The 20,627-nt window shown below is 30.9% G+C and overlaps 2 protein-coding genes across 6 annotated transcripts in view; one reads left to right on the top strand and one right to left on the bottom strand.

The window, feature by feature from the left end:
- The window catches only part of LOC130447468 (Ig-like and fibronectin type-III domain-containing protein 2), a 206,141-nt gene that overhangs the window by 91,363 nt on the left and 94,151 nt on the right, over positions 1-20,627 (bottom strand). The window lies entirely within an intron of this gene.
- On the top strand, positions 19,262-20,093 carry LOC130447870 (uncharacterized). The gene is made up of 2 exons (XM_056784908.1): positions 19,262-19,958; positions 20,005-20,093. The coding sequence occupies exons 1-2, from the start codon at positions 19,262-19,264 to the stop codon at positions 20,091-20,093; spliced, it is 786 nt and encodes a 261-aa protein (XP_056640886.1).

Raw genomic sequence — 20,627 nt, 5'->3', positions numbered from 1 at the left:
ACTCAACTGTCCCACATAGATAAATAAAGCTACCAAACTGTAGTGAAATATGATCAATCCTGTCCTTTGATCAAATCATTTCTTACTTGACTTCTCCTTGGTTTTCTAATCTTTCTTTACATTCGCACCAAATGAGTTTATTTGGAAGAGGTTCCAGCTCGTGATTAGTGCATCTCCAACTCATTTTCCGAGCCCAAAAGATTCAAGAATCACTACTACATGAATACACAGTTTCGTTCACCAAATAATCGTCTTCAGAGAGGGTTGACGATAACTTGGTTGTCAAAACGTACAAAGAAAGAATAGTTTCTCAAGAAATAATTGTAGAACGATGAAAAAAAGGAGAATTTTTGGTTTTAATTCTTAGAACCACTCAACTGTCCCACATAGATAAATAAAGCTACCAAACTGTAGTGAAATATGATCAATCCTGTCCTTTGATCAAATCATTTCTTACTTGACTTCTCCTTGGATTTCTAATCTTTCTTTACATTCGCACCAAATGAGTTTATTTGGAAGAGGTTCCAGCTCGTGATTAGTGCATCTCCAACTCATTTTCCGAGCCCAAAAGATTCAAGAATCACTACTACATGAATACACAGTTTCGTTCACCAAATAATCGTCTTCAGAGAGCGTTGACGATAACTTGGTTGTCAAAACGTACAAAGAAAGAATAGTTTCTCAAGAAATAATTGTAGAACGATGAAAAAAAGGAGAATTTTTGGTTTTAATTCTTAGAACCACTTAACTGTCCCACATAGATAAATAAAGCTACCAAACTGTAGTGAAATATGATCAATCCTGTCCTTTGATCAAATCATTTCTTACTTGACTTCTCCTTGGATTTCTAATCTTTCTTTACATTCGCACCAAATGAGTTTATTTGGAAGAGGTTCCAGCTCGTGATTAGTGCATCTCCAACTCATTTTCCGAGCCCAAAAGATTCAAGATCACTACTACATGAATACACAGTTTCGTTCACCAAATAATCGTCTTCAGAGAGCGTTGACGATAACTTGGTTGTCAAAACGTACAAAGAAAGAATAGTTTCTCAAGAAATAATTGTAGAACGATGAAAAAAAGGAGAATTTTTGGTTTTAATTCTTAGAACCACTTAACTGTCCCACATAGATAAATAAAGCTACCAAACTGTAGTGAAATATGATCAATCCTGTCCTTTGATCAAATCATTTCTTACTTGACTTCTCCTTGGATTTCTAATCTTTCTTTACATTCGCACCAAATGAGTTTATTTGCAAGAGGTTCCACCTCGTGATTAGTGCATCTCCAACTCATTTTTCGAGCCCAAAAGTTTCATAATCACTGCTACATGAATACACAGTTTCGTTCACCAAATAATCGTCTTCAGAGAGCGTTGACGATAACTTGGTTGTCAAAACGTACAAAGAAAGAATAGTTTCTCAAGAAATAATTGTAGAACGATGAAAAAAAGGAGAATTTTTGGTTTTAATTCTTAGAACCACTCAACTGTCCCACATAGATAAATAAAGCTACCAAACTGTAGTGAAATATGATCAATCCTGTCCTTTGATCAAATCATTTCTTACTTGACTTCTCCTTGGATTTCTAATCTTTCTTTACATTCGCACCAAATGAGTTTATTTGGAAGAGGTTCCAGCTCGTGATTAGTGCATCTCCAACTCATTTTCCGAGCCCAAAAGATTCAAGATCACTACTACATGAATACACAGTTTCGTTCACCAAATAATCGTCTTCAGAGAGCGTTGACGATAACTTGGTTGTCAAAACGTACAAAGAAAGAATAGTTTCTCAAGAAATAATTGTAGAACGATGAAAAAAAGGAGAATTTTTGGTTTTAATTCTTAGAACCACTTAACTGTCCCACATAGATAAATAAAGCTACCAAACTGTAGTGAAATATGATCAATCCTGTCCTTTGATCAAATCATTTCTTACTTGACTTCTCCTTGGATTTCTAATCTTTCTTTACATTCGCACCAAATGAGTTTATTTGCAAGAGGTTCCACCTCGTGATTAGTGCATCTCCAACTCATTTTTCGAGCCCAAAAGTTTCATAATCACTGCTACATGAATACACAGTTTCGTTCACCAAATAATCGTCTTCAGAGAGCGTTGACGATAACTTGGTTGTCAAAACGTACAAAGAAAGAATAGTTTCTCAAGAAATAATTGTAGAACGATGAAAAAAAGGAGAATTTTTGGTTTTAATTCTTAGAACCACTCAACTGTCCCACATAGATAAATAAAGCTACCAAACTGTAGTGAAATATGATCAATCCTGTCCTTTGATCAAATCATTTCTTACTTGACTTCTCCTTGGTTTTCTAATCTTTCTTTACATTCGCACCAAATGAGTTTATTTGGAAGAGGTTCCAGCTCGTGATTAGTGCATCTCCAACTCATTTTTCGAGCCCAAAAGTTTCATAATCACTGCTACATGAATACACAGTTTCGTTCACCAAATAATCGTCTTCAGAGAGCGTTGACTAAAACTTGGTTGTCAAAACGTACAAAGAAAGAATATTTTCTCAAGAAATAATTCCCACATAGATGAATAAAGCTACCAAACTGTTCTTACTTGACTTCTCCTTGGTTTTTTAGTCTTTTTCTGAACCAGTTTCCTAAAGAATTCCATTCTGTTATTTTTTCAACTTCGCTATTATTTTTCAGTGGTTTCTTATATTCCAGGAATCCTATTTGGTTAAGATTTTCTTCATCAGTTTCAGTTACATTCATTCAGATTTTCTCTCCTCGTTCATTTTGATTTCTTTCCTACTTCTTAAACTTAGTTTTTCCTCCATTTTATTCTGTATCTTTTTACTAGTTTCCTGCTCAATCTTCAAGGATGTTTCTTTTGCTTAAGCCAATATTTGGACGTCTTTAGTACTAATTATACCTGTCAGTAGTTGTTGATAGTTCGTCACCCTAGGGACCTGTCATTTTGACATGTCTTTTGATAGTTTGTTTCTTTTCAAGCTGTCGAAAGCTTTTTTGTATCTATATCAGTTTAACAATAAACAAATCCGTTATTATCAATTCATAACAAATTAAATACAATTTTTTCATTAGAAAAAAAGTTTTTTCAAATGGAATTCCGCACTGATAGCTGCGTTTAAGATAATTTCTTATTACACAAAACTTCTAAAATTATCCAGACTTTTAATTCAATTGGATGGCATTTCTGCTCATTTCGTGTATTATATTTCGATCTTATTTGCATCTAAAACATTACCAATTACTACTTTATGTCTTTAGGTTTTACTTCGAGTTGAATCTAACTGTCTGAGTCGTTCTTTTTATTGGAAAATATATAAACTCCTCTATATTGAACACTATTAACCAATAATGTAGAAATTGAACCTGAGAATAATTTTCGATCGAAAGTTTCTGTTTATAATTATTAAAATCGATACTTTGGGTTTAAATGAACTCATCGAGACTCATTTATAAGTTGCTTTATCCACAATTTTTTCATTAATCGAGATTAATGAGGAGTTCATTTATGTTTTTAAACGAAGGGAAAACTTTACGACTTTCTGAAAGTGGAGTAGCTCATTAAAGATAGAATAGCGAAATATGGTAACATTTTCATGAAAGCAGTGGACTGTAAACAGTGCTTTCGAGTACTAGTTTCTGAGAAAATACAGAATTTGAACACGTCATTTTGTTCGTATTATTTAAGCTAGAATAAATATTAATAATTGAAGTGGATTCTACGAAACGGATTCCATATTTTCAAATATATTTTAAAGATACTAGATATACATTAGAAAGTGTTTTTTTTTCGATATATAAGGACGTTTATTCCTTGGTTTTTTTATATTCAAACGATCCAACAACTTTATATAATATTCACTATTAATTACCCCTTTTTGGAGATAGTTAATGGTCAATATTCCATGCGTATCCCAAAATACTGAAGCCATAAACTTCCCAGCTGACTGTTATGTCTTTGGACGTGATTCACCGGCTGCAGTCCACTCAGATGATGATTGTTTTGATTTCCAAGTGAAGTGAAGTATCCATGTTTCATCCATAGTCACTTATTGATGCAAAAAATCTGATTTATTACATGTAAACAGGGCCAAACGTTGCTCAGAGTCATCAAACGTTGTTATTTTTGATCGTCTGTTAGTAAACGCGGTAACCATTTTGAAAAAAGATTTCTCATGGTTAAATATTGATGCATTCCACCTTCTGATACTTTACGGTGTCAGATATCTCCCACAATTTCAATTTATGTAATCAATTTTTGATGTTTTCCGTAGTAATCACCTCAATTTGATCACCAGAACGTTCACCATAATCGATTTCTGTACGACCACGTTTAAATTCAGGTTATTTTCGATGGGATAACACTTTTGAATCCATCGCTGAGCTTTTACAGTATTTTTTTTATCAAAAAGCAATGATAAATCGACAAACGGAATTGTTTAGAATCCATTGTTTTGAAAATAATGAAAGTAGCTTCACTTAAATGCTTGAAATTTCTCTCTGACCAACCGACATGTCATGAAATTTTACACATAGTTTTTTAAAAGTTGGTACTTCATAAACGTCATATGGATTTGACGTTGACAGCGCCATCTGTCTGTCAAACACACGACTTATTGAATGACGTATTACTTCATTCTGTATCATGATTTTCGGTACCGAATTATAAATGAAATATAAATACAATGGGTTGTACATAGGGAACCTACTTTGCAAAAATAAAAATAGTTTCGTTAGTTGGAAAAGTAATGGCGGTGGTAGTCATCCACTATTTTGTTTATTTGTTAGGTCGGAAAGTTTTTATACAATCCTCGTATATGAATCCCGTCATTATACTTGTATATATTAGAAAATAAACGATTAAGACGTACGGAAGGGTTCTAGAGACGCTTAATTTCAAATTATCGATTTCCTATTTAAATTTACCACAATCTCGAAAAATTAATTAATGACATAGCTTTCACCATATCGATCTAAAAGTTCAAATATATAGAAAATGATGATAGATATCGAAAAATTGTTAATAATAAAACTTTTAGAGTATATTCAGATTCACAATTTAGTTTTTTTATTTTCTCATTTTGTCTAAAATTGATATCTCTAGCGCGCTTTAAAGTCGGCAAATCTTCCTTTCCGATACAACTGATTATAATATACCAACACAAGACTTATTATCGCAGGTACAGGCTGATGATTGTACAATAATCAATCTAAAATCACTTGCTGAGTAAAATTTCGAAATTTTGTATTTTAAAGAGGTTCCATCTTGTGATTAGTGCATCTCCAGCTCTATTTCCGAACCCAAAAGACTCAAGAATCACTACTACATGAATACACAGTTTCGTTCACCAAATAATCGTCTTCAGAGAGCGTTGACGATAACTTTGTTGTCAAAACGTACAAAGAAAGAATAATTATTTAAGGAGTAATTGTAGTACGAGAAAAGAAAGAAGTATTTTTCATTTTTAATCTGTAGAATCCGCTACTGTAGTTAGAAGTGACGTTTGGCAACAGAACTTTAGAGAAACATTATTAAGAAAGAAAATGGGATGTGAGAAAACGCCTAGACCTTCTAGATGAACTGCTCCTGTGCTCGTCCTAGATTCACAAGGAAATATCACTTAACACTTTACTGTTATGTGAGTCATTAGTTTTGTAGACTATGGTGAATGAGCATACACATGAAAGATATATTTTAGCGAGGGTATTAACTGAAATTAAATTCCTCCTTGAAATATTGGAATATATTTGGACGCAACAAAGGAAGGTGTTAACAGGTACAAGTTGGATTTATATATTTCGAATTTATTTTTCAAAAATTGAGTTCAGAAAAGCAAAAAACTTACACTGATTGACGTTAGATTTGACTAGGAGGATTACTGTATGTTTTAAGGACTATAATCTACATATTAGTCCAGCGAATAATCGTTTTTATCTCAGATTTCCATCAAGACGCATCGATTTACTTGAAATTTTAACAGTAGATAGTAAATACCTCAGAAAGTTTAACCTATACCAATATGTGCTTTTATTATGGAGGTAAATTACACCCCAACTAGGAGGTGCTGATTTTTCTTAATAAAGTAAACTGGGAAAATCAATAAAAGAAGCATTATAAGTACAAATTATTTTTTATGAAAAATCGATACTTTTCAACTTAATCGTTTTTGAATTTCTGTTAGAAAAAAAGCATATTTTGGTTTCCAAGTAATTCAAAAACTATTTTTGATCGAAAACGTTTTTGTTTTTGATTATATTTATGATTTATTGAAGATTGTTGTTATTTAGTGAACCGCAGATTTTGAAAAATTGAAAATTGAATTCGTGGAAATTTTACGAAAAAAATGTATTCAAACTTTCTTAAAGAACTTTGAAAAACCAATCAAATGAGACTTTATAAGACTCTGTAATATATTAAATAAGGGAGTTATAACGAAAATAAGTTAGAATCTTTTCATTTAAAGTTGAAACCGCCATTTCTACCCTTGATATTTCCACCCTAATCGAAATAAATTTGCAAATCAGTTCAATTGAATACAAATAATAGAATAAAGGGTTTAAAATGGTTTGGAGAACTTTATATTTGAAAAAAATAATGGTTACAATGGAGAAAGCATTTTTTAATTTTTTGAAAAAACTATCTTTTGTTAAAAATATGAAAGATATATTTAGATTTAGATATATAATTATTAAATTGAGAATTAATCGTGATAAAACCAAAATAACTGATGAAGAAACGAACGAAGACGAAGATACAGATAGTGATGATTATTTTGTACATTAACTTTTATTATTTGACATGTATCACAAAATACCATATATTGAATACTTTAATTATATCAAATTATTATTTTCAAACCGCAATTTTTACAATTTTTGAGGATTTTAATTTTTTTTCTACATGAGGGGTAGTTTATAGATTAGAATATGCAAAATAATCATTTACAAATCAATTTAACATCAGAAATACTTTTAATTCTATAAAACATTCATGATATTAATTTTTTTTTCAACTTTTGGAGTTTACTTCTTAAGAATCGATTTGCACATATAAGGGGTCCGGTATGAGAAAAATGTGAGGAGTAAAATCTATCGATGAATGACCTCGTTACGTTTTTGGTGCGCACCCTATGATGCGCAACTTTCTAATTTGTCAGTGTCAACATACTTATATTGCTGTCATTGTGAAGTTTTAATTTTTATCATTGTGTTCCGCTAAAGTGAACTGAAAGTATTTTCAAATAACTATGGCAGAAAGAGGTGTAGATGATATTGCCGGAACATCTAACAAACACGTGGTTGCAAGGTACATTATAATTCATGTATTATATGTATGAGCGTGTGCAATTTGTATTTATTAAATATTTTAATAATTATCGATGTAGTTCGTATAAATATATATTTGAAAACAACACATAAAATTAGATAATCAACCCAATATGATTTATCGAGATTATTGACTATTGTAAAAAGTTTAATGTAAAATATTTCGTCGATTAGTTATAATAAATGTATATGAAATGAATAAATTGAATAAATATATATTTATATATGTATATTATTTTCATTAATTAACATATTTACCCTTTTATACATTATCAATCTTCTTTAAGTTAAATAAACTCTTTTTGCGTCTGGTTAGACTATCGAACTTAAAGAGTAAACTCCAGTCGTGCGTCGGAGCTGACACACACAATTTTTTTTTCTCTATAAGGGATTATTTTTAAGGGTGATAAATAAACATTTCAGTTGAATACTATAAAATAAAATACTTTAAATATAAATTAAATAAGATCAAGTACTATAACTTGATTGTTGAAAAACATAAATAATATCCTAAAACATCATGCGATCTTTATTTTAATCCTACAAATTTTTCAACTTTGTAGATCCTCAAAGTTTAACAATAAGGTGTAGTTTTCACCCCTCACAATAATTTGCACATATTAGTTTAGGGTAAATAAAAATTATTCAAAAAATTCACTCAAATCCATGCGTCTTGTTGGAATTCTGAGGCGATACCTTATTTTTACCATTATTCACTGGACTATATCATTTTTAGGTATAAGCAATGTTGCCAAATAAGTTAATAGAAAAGATCTACAAATCATACTATTGATAATTAGATTAAGAAAATTGACGTTCTGTATACTAATTATTGATTTATAAGTTGAGCTTTGTTATAATAATTACGTTGTTAGATAATTAAACTCGAATTCACGAAATTCCTGTGAGTCTAAATATAATTATGGCAACACACAATATCCTTATCACAACATGATGATACTGAATCTAATTTCTGGTGAGGTGAATTGCATTGTTTGGTAATTAATGACTATTGAACGGTCTTTGTTCCTATTCAATTAGAATTTAGTTGCCATAAACTTTAACTTATTAGTAATGATTTTTTACGATTATTATTTCATTTTCTTCACTTAATATGCATTATTTCGATTTGAATTTAGTGCCACTTGAACATCCCGAGTCTTTAAAATAGGTTTTCCTGATTTTTCTATTAATAATTTAAAATTCAATTCAGTTGAAATGATTATTTCTTAGTCGATTGTTATACGGTGTTTTTAAGTCACCTCGTAGTTTTATAGGTATTTATTTTTTTCGGAAAACTTACTTATTGGATATGGATGTTCGGGTAGTTTGAGTTGAAATAGTCTCTTTCCGAAATTGAGAGGACGGCCGATGAGTTTTTCCTTTAACACTCGATTGAATTTTACGGCATTGATGAAAATCTATTTCAGCATCAAGATATTGAAGGGTCGCTTGCAATGACGGGAAAAACTGAAAGACATGTACTTATCTTGGAAAATAGCTGATTATTGACCGGTTCCTAGAGGCTATTTCGTAATAGTTGGACGTAATACCGAGAAAAACAATGACTTTTCTTCGTTATGAACGTAAAAGTTGATTTAGTTAAATTTATACAAAACAAAGGTTTCTAGTGTTGAAAATTTAATTTCCAGCTACATAAAGGTAATTAATTGTCGATATTACCCATTTGTTCTTGGAAAATCTTTAACTACAAGATATTTTTTCAAATCTGGGTACAGGAAATGATCTAAATGTCACGAATAGAAAACATGGATACATTTTTGAAAAAACTACTACAATAAAATAAAATTTGAAGGATGATATTTTTGCTTGCAAAATGTAAGAAACAACATTGATGGTTTGAAAGTTGATTTATACATAATCATCATTTTTCTTCACACCAATTCGTGGTTATCAACAGAATTCTTAATGAAACTTTCAACATATTCATAATAATAATTTTTTTATTCGGAAAACTTTCATAGATATGCCAATTGAAATTGAATGTGAGTATTATATACCAAACTTGGTATTTTCAAATTTATTTTAATCTCTGTAATATAAAGTTTTCTTAGAAGTTTCTTTTAGAGTTCATATGTGCAGGTATTATACGTTCTTTAAGTTTGTTTGAAAACAAAGCTAATATTCCAAACAAATATCGCTGCGCCAAGTTTCAGGAACCGCGTCGGGTTTATCGGAAAATTTTTAAATGAGTTCGAAAACCCGAACTATTCCAAATATAAAATTACATCCGAGAACTTGAGTTTGTATAATCCAAGTAGATTTTCAAAGGAAACAAAGTTCATGAAGAAAAAATTGTTCATGTCTTAGAATCGTGTCTGGTACCCACAAATTACTATTTAATCCAAAAATATGATGGCAGATCATATCAGGCATGCCACAGGGTCTAAGGCTCGTTCCCTAACTGATTATTCACGGCAGACATTCAAAAAATAGACAATAAATCCTTTGCTACGTTCGTAGCAAAGCAACAGTAATCCTCAAGTAGCCACAGATAAATTCCTCAACATCCTGGAAGAATGGTTCACCAGCTAGCTATTAAAATCATGTACTTAGGTCTAATTCTGAACTCCAAACGAACATATACAGTCAAAAAAACCGAGATCAAACAAATGCAGTGGCTTTTCGATAAAAGATCTAAGATCAAATTAGGAAACAAAATCCAACTGGTCATAAAAATATGAAGAAGTCAACAAGTTAAAGAAACTATTAATAGTACGCAGAATATATAAATATTTTTTTTAAACTTAAAACGTTGAATTTTGAATATAGAAATAATCTAATACGACGATAAGAAACGAAAGTAAGAAAAATATTCAGTGAATACGGATCCATTCGAATATAGATTATCCAATCAGTTCAAAATGGAATTGGTTTTAAAACGAAACGAGAATTTGTGAATTAAGCATTAAGTAGAAGTGCTTTTTAAACATTTAAAAGGCAATTAGTAGAATGAAAAGATCTACTCATATCACGATAATTTTTCTGTCTAAATACGATTAGAAAGGCAATTAGTTCTACCAGAGATGTCCTTGGTGATTTCGATTGAAAGTACAGAATCGATTTAAAAAAATTTATTGTTGCCTTGAGGAATCTTGAAACTAAATATAAAACACGACTCGAAAAGTTGGAATTTAATTTGATTTTAAACTTTTCCCATCTATTGCTCTTTCCTGGAAAATATGTCAGTCGTTATGGTACAGCTCAAAAAATATGAACGAAAAACTGAAAAAACTTTTTTTGTTGTGTTATCATTATGGAAAGTTTCATCTTGAATATCTCAACAACAATAAAACGAGTTTCTGCAGTATAACAGGATATTTCCGATAAGTGCTTCCATTTTGTGTTTCTATGAAACATATTTTTTCTTATTCTGTTATTATATTATATATATTATTTAAAAAAAAATGATAGGAACAAGTTTTGAAACATTTTAAGCACAAAACTTCGCATACTCATCTTGAAAAATTTTGTTACTAATTGAATTCGTCTGTTATTTGAAGAAAATTACCATTAAACTTAAATTAAATATAATTTTCGCTGGTAGAAAAAATATTGTATCCATTTCGTGTGTAAATGCCTTTTTTCCGATCCAGATAAAACAAATATTTTCTAAATTGATATGTAAAAGCAAATATTACACCAAATTGAGTACAAAAAGACAATTTTTTATGGTATTTTCCAAAATTTTCCAGCCACGAGCTATTTTTTCAAATCTTGGAATAGGAAATGAACTAAACCTTACGAATAGGAAGCATGGATAGATTTTTGAAAAAGCTACTACAATAAAAGAAACTTTCGGATGATATTTTCCCTTGCGAAACGTAAGAAACAACACATTAATTGTTTAATATGTAAAAGCAAATATTACACCAAATTAAGTACAAAAAGACAATTTTTAATAGTATTTTCTGAAATTATTTTAGGGTAGTCATAGCTGAACAAATTAAGCTCGATAAAGTCAATTTTTCACAAACTATTTCAATAAAACCTTTTTTTTTTGAAAAATCCCAATTTTGATGGAATTAACCTCAATAAAAAAACAATTTCTGACCAAATTAATGTCTCGAAATCCAATTTTTGGTAAAATTCGATGCAAAATAGACAAGAGGGTCTCAAATAAAAATTTTTAGAGTCAATGTTTGACCGAGTAAACCCCTATAAATGCCTATTTATGATTATTATATATTTCAAAATTCATAGTTTCGTTGAATCATCTTGAGAAAAGGCGATATTGGCCAATATTAGTCTATTTTTCACTTAACTAAACAGAGAGAAATTTTAAACCAAACCAAACCTAACCAAATTGTAATTATTTCAGTAAATTTTTGAACGAATTGGCGTTATTAAATCCAAATTCAATTGAGAAAAAGCAAATATCCACTAGATAAAACTTAGAAATGCCAATTTTTCACAATTTAATTTAGAAAAACCATTTCCATGAAACCGTTTTCGAAAAATCCCAATTTTGATGGAATTAACCTCAATAAAAAATAATTTCTGACACAATTAATTTCTCGAAATCCAATTTTTGATAGAATTCGATACAAAAAAGTCAAGACGATCTCAAATAAAAATTTTAGAGTCAAAGTTCTACCCAGAAATGCCTATTTATGATTATTATATATTTCAAAACTCAACGTTTCGTTGAATCATCTTCAGTAAAAACAATTTGTCAATATGAGCATATATTTGACTTATTTAAACTGAGAGAAGAAATTTTAAACCAAATTGTAATTATTTCCGTCAATTTTTGAACGAATTGGCGTTATTAAATCCAAATTCAATTGAGAAAAAGCAAATATCCACTAGATAAAACTTAGAAATGCCAATTTTTCACAACTTAATTTAGAAAAACTATTTTCATGAAAACGTTTTCGAAAAATCCCAATTTTGATGGAATTAACCTCAATAAAAAATAATTTCTGACCCAATTAATGTCTCGAAATCCAATTTTTGATGAAATTCGATGCAAAATAGACAAGAGGGTCTCAAATAAAAATTTTTAGAGTCAATGTTTGACCGAGTAAACCTCTATAAATGCCTATTTATGATTATTATATATTTCAAAATTCATAGTTTCGTTGAATCATTTTGAGAAAAGGCGATATAGGCCAATATTAGCCTATTTTTCACTTAACAAATAGAGAGAAATTTTAAACCAAACCAAACCTAACCAAATTGTAATTATTTCAGTCAATTTTTGAACGAATTGGCGTTATTAAATCCAAATTCAATTGAGAAAAAGCAAATATCCACTAGATAAAACTTAGAAATGCCAATTTTTCACAATTTAATTTAGAAAAACCATTTCCATGAAACCGTTTTTGAAAAATCCCAATTTTGATGGAATTAACCTCAATAAAAAATAATTTCTGGCCCAATTAATTTCTCGAAATCCAATTTTTGATAAAATTCGATGCAAAATAGACAAGAGGGTCTCAAATAAAAATTTTTAGAGTCAATGTTTGACCGAGTAAACCCCTATAAATGCCTATTTATGATTATTATATATTTCAAAATTCATAGTTTCGTTGAATCATCTTGAGAAAAGGCGATATTGGCCAATATTAGCCTATTTTTCACTTAACTAAACAGAGAGAAATTTTAAACCAAATTGTGATTATTATAGTGGATTTTTGAACGAATTGACGTTATTAAAACCAAATTCAATTGAGAAAAAGCAAATATCCACTAGATAAAACTTAGAAACGCCAATTTTTCACAACTTAATTTAGAAAAACTATTTTCATGAAAACATTTTCGAAAAATCCCAATTTTGATGGAATTAACCTCAATAAAAAATAATTTCTGACCCAATTAATGTCTCGAAATTCAATTTTTGATGAAATTCGATGCAAAATAGACAAGAGGGTCTCAAATAAAAATTTTTAGAGTCAATGTTTGACCGAGTAAACCTCTATAAATGCCTATTTATGATTATTATATATTTCAAAATTCATAGTTTCGTTGAATCATCTTGAGAAAAGGCGATATAGGCCAATATTAGCCTATTTTTCACTTAACAAACAGAGAGAAATTTTAAACCAAATTGTAATTATTTCAGTCAATTTTTGAACGAATTGACGTTATTAAATCCAAATTCAATTGAGAAAATGCGAATAACCACTAAATCAAACTTAGAAATACCAATTCTTCACGACTAAATTTGGTAAAAGAATTTCAATGAAACTGTTTTCGGAAAATCCCAATTTTGATAGAATTAACCTCAATAAAAAACAATTTCTGACCAAATTAATGTCTCTTCACCCAATTTTTGATAAAATTTGACACAATAAAGACGAGAGTGTTTTAAATAAAAATTATTGGAGCCAATATTTGACGTAGTAAACCCAAGAATGCTTATTTATGATTATTATATATTTCAGAAGTCAACGTTCAATTTTTGGACGAATTGAGGTTATTAAATCCAAATTCATTTCAGAAAACGCAAATATCCATTAGATAAAACCTAGGAATATCAATATTACATATACTTCCATCCTAATATTCAAATTTTACCCTTCAACACATGTAAATATCAAATTTTCAACGTCTCAATATCATAAAAATTAATGTTATCAAATTATCCAAAACTAAGTGATTATCTAATCATATTTGCGTTAAAAAGCAAATTTTTCGCCAAATTAATATCCCTAACATCAAAATGACGTTCGAAATCTAATTTTTAATGAAATTAGTCCTAGAAGAGCAAAAACATATAACAGTTAACAAATAATTCATGAAATTCATCTACGAAGTTCCTTACGACTTTCCTTAATAAGATACCTAATCCTTTTCCGAAAAAACTTCGTTGACGCTCCGAGATTTCAAGTAATATCACGACCTGGTTATTTGCATTCATTCCACAAAACTCATTATACAAATGGTAACATTTTGCGTTCTACTATGCAAAAGTTTCAAATGCCATTGTTAAATCCCGAGCAGCTTTTTAAGGAGATGAAAACACGATTGAAGACCAGAAATGGGGTACATTTTAAACACAAATTTATATACTATCTTTAAAACATTATACATGCAAGGTACGTCACTAATTTTTTCACTAACCTTTACACCGATGGAATAGAAACAAAAAGAAAAGCTATAAATAAATAAATATGGAAAATAAAGTTAAAAACTGTCAATTTCATGAATATTATCATGTTACTGATACAGTTTTTGTTCAAATAATTCCGTATAACGTAGTAGCTGGGCTCTCTGGTAATTTATTAGGGAAGTTTATGCAAAAGTTAAGACCAGCTTTAACTTTCCAATTAGTATACATATCCACCTATTAATTATTTAGATAAAACAGCGCTGTAAATCAATAAAGAATCCAAATTTGTAATACAGCAATTGGGTGATTTGTACACCATAAATTAAAAAGACGTTTTCACAAATTGACTAAAAACGTTCATAATTAATGGCCGTCCAACCAATACCAAACAACATGGCGTCTTCAAATTATAGATTGTGTACTTTCTAATACAAGCAACTACCGCCATCTCTAGGTCAGGCCAGGTACTTATGGAACGGTCCTCGTATACAAGATGTAAGGTGGTTAAATGCAAAGCAAATATCGTAAAATAAAACACATGAGAATTGGTATGGAAGCTAATAGGAATAAATAAAAGTTGTAGCTGGTCACAATTTTTGAAATTATGAATACACTAGCTTTTACCCGCGGCTTCGCTCGCATCGAATCCATTAAATAAGTATCAGAAATCATTATAATAGAAAAGTACGAACTCTGTAGCTATATTAGAACCTGAGATATAGATCTTTGAATGTAGAAAAATTGCCAAAAACCTACAAAAATCCATAACTCCACATTGAATGTCCGCGCCTAGCTCCTCTCCAACTCAACCGATTCAAGTGTTCAAAAACTCAAAAGAAAGAAGGTGTTTCATCGAGTGTTCTTAAATTAAAACGAACTCTGTAGCTATATTAGAACCTGAGATATAGATCTTTGAATGTAGAAAAATTGCCAAAAACCTACAAAAATCCATAACTCCACATTGAATGTCCGCGCCTAGCTCCTCTCCAACTCAACCGATTCAAGTGTTCAAAAACTCAAAAGAAAGAACGTATTTATTTCAGTGAGTGTTCTCAAACCACAACGAAGTCTGTAGCTATATTAGAACCTGAGATATAGATCTTTGAATGTAGAAAAATTGCCAAAAACCTACAAAAATCCATAACTCCACATTGAATGTCCGCGCCTAGCTCCTCTCCAACTCAACCGATTTAAATATTCAAAAACTCAAAAGAAAGAAGGTGTTTCAGCGAGTGTTCTTAAACCAAAACGAACTCTGTAGCTATATTAGAACCTGAGATATAGATCTTTGAATGTAGAAAAATTGCCAAAAACCTACAAAAATCCATAACTCCACATTGAATGTCCGCGCCTAGCTCCTCTCCAACTCAACCGATTTAAATATTCAAAAACTCAAAAGAAAGAAGGTGTTTCAGCGAGTGTTCATAAACCAAAACGAAGTCTCTGTATTGAATAGAACCTGAGATATTGAGGATAGAACGTGTGTATGTGAAAAATTCCCATAAGTAATGTACAGGGGGAAATCGCATTTGAGTATAACTTGAGAATGGTGAAAATTAGATAAAATCCGATGGTTGATGGCTGATCTGTGCATCAATACCTTTCATTGAAACAAAAAATTAAGCAAATCGGTTGGGTAGAACGTCTGAACGGACTCGGAATGGAAATCATCAATTTTTTTAATATATAAGAAGATTGTGTATTTGTTAACTAGTACCAACAAATAAATTATTTCTATTACTGAAATTAGTTTGTTGGTTACTCCAATTTTAATAAACAATTCTACTTTGTACATATTTTCTAGTCAATAAGAAAATATTGAATTTTTACTATAGTTAAATGTAAATGAAAATAATTTTTCCCATTTGAAATCTTTAACTTTTATCGATTCATACTAACCTTTTCACTACTCTTCAGAAAGGCTATCTCAGTAACCCATTATCGTTTGGAATTCTAATTTCCGTTTGGACGACCGATTTCAGATACTTCCATCACGAATTTCCGAAAAATAAAACATTTTTTCTCCTTTACAATGCATCAAATCTTTTATTTCATCGATTTAATATTTTTCATTAATCTCATTGTCTTGTTTGAATCACGTAATTATCGATTGAAATTCCGAAAGCTTTTCGATTGAATTTATCAATTATATAAATGAATGGAAATTGTGATTTGGAAAACTTTATTGGATTCCTCAAAAGTTAAGAAACTGAGTAGTAACTCTTGAGGGATATTGATGGAGGTCTCGTTTTTCATTACCTCGATATAACTCACTTTCAGTAATACTTTGTTAAGGCCTTAAAATTATATTACTGATGTGTGGAAAAGTCATAAAAACATTTAGATTACTCACAAATCATAAAAACTCACTTATAAATGGTTTATTTAATACTAAAAGTGATTAAAATATAATGTGGTTTCTATTTAAGTAACTTATTTCAAAATTACCACGAGAAATCAAAAGTAAACAGATGCATTTTGCTTCTTCTTTAACTACAATAAGTTTCTCAGGAAAAAAAATATTCCGCGATTATTTTTCAGGATTGCTCATTGTTCTGATACGGAAAAAACATGAAATTGATCACATTAAACATTCTAAAATATGATATGCGAATAATAAGCGATTAACAGGATTCTATTAGTTATTATCGTACTACAATAAATGAAAATATACAGGGTGTAGTGACATAATATTATATTTTATGATCTCGACGAATCTTGTTCATGCATTAATGCATGGGACATGTTGGTGGAAGTGCATAAAGGTAGAAACTAGACATGAAATGATAATTCATCTGAAAAACTCAGGTAGGTTATAATAAAAAGAATCTAGAATATATCATACATACCCATATAAAACTGAAACGTGTCTGTGTTAAATTTGAATGTAGGAAACGAGATATGACAATATAAAGATATTTTTACATTTTTTTTGACAGGTTAGTAAACTGTAGAGAAAAGTAGATAGAGTATTTTTATATTCCTCATTTTATATTCGAAATTCGTCGAAAAAGCGTGACTGAATCTGTGGGTTTTATCTAAGAACTATACATTAGTAATAAATAGTAAGTACTTATATAAAATACGACATCTTCAGGGAGAAAATTTGAAGTGGTGAAGATTCATCTTAAAATACAGCTGAGAAAAATTACTACCAACAATTACTCAAGATATCTAAGACCAAGAAAACAACAGAAAACTGGTTGAGGAAATATTTGATAAAGAACCCACTAATAAATGAAAATTAGAGAATTTTTCTGGTAGGTACAATCATAATAAATGATCAACTCATTAATAAGAAGATAATTTCCAAAATCGAAGTTTGAAAAGATTTGAATATACATACAAGGGGTATCTTATAAGTTATTACATTATTAAAAACAAAAGTTTGAAGCAGCTGTTTAATTTGGAAAGGAAGACACAGAGCGGCTGGCACCACGTTGATTTAAAATTTTTAATAATCGAAATTTGACGTTCGAAAATCGTTACACAAAAAAAAAAGAGTAGCAAAGCACTGCAACCAAACCCATACAAGTTGTAAAGGAATTAATAAGCGAAGGAGTTTATAGGAAGACACGTATAAAAGAACTCCTCGACTGAAGCTAATTCCAGGATGGTACCAGAACCAAAAAAAACTTGGAAAAAGATATATTTGTTTAAAAAAGTAATCTCCTTTCGGTTTCATACAAATCCGCATTGTTGGAAAATCTTTGAGTCATTTTTTGAAGTCTGGGAATGGAAAATAATCCGAGAGAGCTAAATCTGGCGATTAGAATGCATTTAAACTTTAGTTTATTAATTTTGGTCATTGCAATAACGGATTTGTGAGCAGGTGTATAGGGTAAGTCCGGGACAGATGGTCCAACGTGTAAGATGACCCATTCCAATATTTCCGCAAATTTTAACTTTACGTTTAGCGTTACTTTAGCCACCTTCTAATATTCATGTCGTGCATACCGTGCTCCATTTTTGAATAAATTTAGTGAATTTTTGGGTAAGTTATTACAAAAATTTTATTTTGCATGCCTTAAAAATAATTAAGGTCCGTTTTAAGAATAATAGTTAACTCCAACATAGTTTTTTTCGGACTTATTTATGGCAAATCTTAAGTTTGGGATTGTTTGAGGTTATGTTAAGATGACGAACGTTTCTTTATATCCTAGCACATGCGAGATATAAAGTGGGCCGTCACTCCCATGCATTTGGGACAGATGGCCCAATGGACATTCGGGTTAGTTGGCTCACGGGCCATCTATCCCGAAGTGTGTAGGTACTTATTACAGTGCTTATAATTTATTGCAGATTTTAGAATCATGCCAACAAAATATATTAGAAAAGGGTCAGTGCAAAGGGGAAAATGGACTGAAGCCGACCTACTCCGGGCTGCAGAAGCAGTTAAAAACGGTGTGATGGGCTTGAGAGAAGCATGCCGCACTTTCAACAACATTCCTCCTCCAACACTTAGAAGGCGACTTAAAAATAATGACTTTATCAAAAGAACTCTTGGACCGCCTTGTATCTTTGGCATCCAGAATGAATTAAAAATTAGGTTTCATATACAAAAGCTACAAAAACACGGATTTGCGCCAACTCTTGAAAATGTCAGAGCAATGGCGTTTCACCTGGCAGATCAGCTTAAAATTAAACAACCTTTTAATACAGACAGTAAACTTGCTGGTTATGACTGGTTACATATGTTTTTTACAACGACATCCAGACTTGAGTGTTAGGAAAGCTGAGGGTGTATCACTAGCTCGATGCAACGGTATGAATAAAGAAAAGGTCTAGGCGTACTTTAATCTGTTAGAAACAACATTAATGGAGGCCGGTTTAGTAAACAAGCCTGGTCATATATTTAATATGGATGAGACGGGTCTCCAACTTAATAATAAGCCAGGTTATGTTATTGCTCAGAAAGGCTCAAAAAACGTTGCCGCAATAACATCATCAGAAAATGGAGAAACAATTACAGTAATCTCATGTTGTAATGCAGAAGGTTTTTACATACCATCAGCTTGCATTTTTAAGGGCAAAAATAAAAAAACCGAGTTTGAGTATGGTATGTCTCCGGGTTCTGTGGTTTACATGAACGAAAAATCCGCTTATATTAATACGGATTTGATGTTTACCTGGTTAAAAGAACATTTTGTTCCACGTAAACCAGACGGAAAAATTCTACTTTTACTGGATGGTGATGCCAGTCATTGTAATTCGGTAGAAATGCTGGAATATGCCGATGAACATAATGTTATTCTGTTTTGTCTACCTGGTCATACTACTCAGTTCCTTCAACCCTTGGACAGGTGTTTCTTTAGAAGTCTGAAAGCCTTTTGGAATAAAGCTTGCAATACATTTGTAAAAGCAAATCCTGGTAGGAAACTTTCTCGTATGCAATTTGGTCAATTGCTGTCGGAGACGTGGTCAAAAGCAACAACTGTTGATAACGCTGTGTCGGCTTTTAAATCTACAGGAATCTGCCCATTTAATCCTGGTGCTATACCAGAGTATGCCTACTTGGATTCTGAAGATGAAAAATTAGATCCCAATACTTCTGCAGGTTAGTGTAAATTTAGATACCTTTAAACTAATTTTTTACCTTTTAGTTTACGCTACTGAATCTAATAATACCACTCAAACAAAAGACGATAAAATGCCCTCTACTTCAGCCTTAGAGTCAGAACCTGAACCTTAGCTGATAAATACCGATAAAAACAGTCCCGAAACACTTCTTAACAAATTCTTTCCGGTGCCCAGCTCCTCATCAGCTAGCATTCAGAAAGTACGAAAGAAGGCAGAGCAAGTGGCAGCCGTTTTAACATCCCCAAGTCACATTGAAAAAAAAAGATCTGCTTTTAAACAGAAGAAAGAAGAAGATCAGAGAAAAACATCAAAGAGGAAGGCTCTGCATGAAAAAAAGAATAAAAGAATGTGACCACGAAAGCCGATGATTGGATTCAATGTCTACACTGCCAGAGATGGTTTCACGAAAGTTGTTCGAAATACTTGAACCTATGTGACCTTTGTGGTAAAAACTTATCAAAGAAAAGGAAGTAGAAATACACATTTCTGTTGGGTCAACTCACCCTATATCCTTGGGCCAACTAGCCCATAGTGTGTGGGAGAGTTGGCCCAGACAGTATTAAAGAGAAAAATTTTTTTTTCATTACCTGTTTGCCTTTTCTTTAAAACTAGTTTATAATCTAATGTTTTATTGGTTCTTATATGT

Source organism: Diorhabda sublineata, chromosome 8 (genome assembly GCF_026230105.1).
Source record: "Diorhabda sublineata isolate icDioSubl1.1 chromosome 8, icDioSubl1.1, whole genome shotgun sequence".
NCBI classification, from domain to species: Eukaryota; Metazoa; Arthropoda; class Insecta; order Coleoptera; family Chrysomelidae; genus Diorhabda; species Diorhabda sublineata.
This window is presented reverse-complemented; position numbering and strand designations above follow the sequence as displayed.

Coding starts and splice junctions, on each gene's coding strand:
- LOC130447870 (XM_056784908.1), top strand. CDS start 19,262: ATGGATGAGACGGGTCTCCAACTTAATAATAAGCCAGGTTATGTTATT. Junction 19,959..20,004: donor AGATCCCAATACTTCTGCAG/GTTAGTGTAAAT, acceptor TTTACCTTTTAG/TTTACGCTACTGAATCTAAT.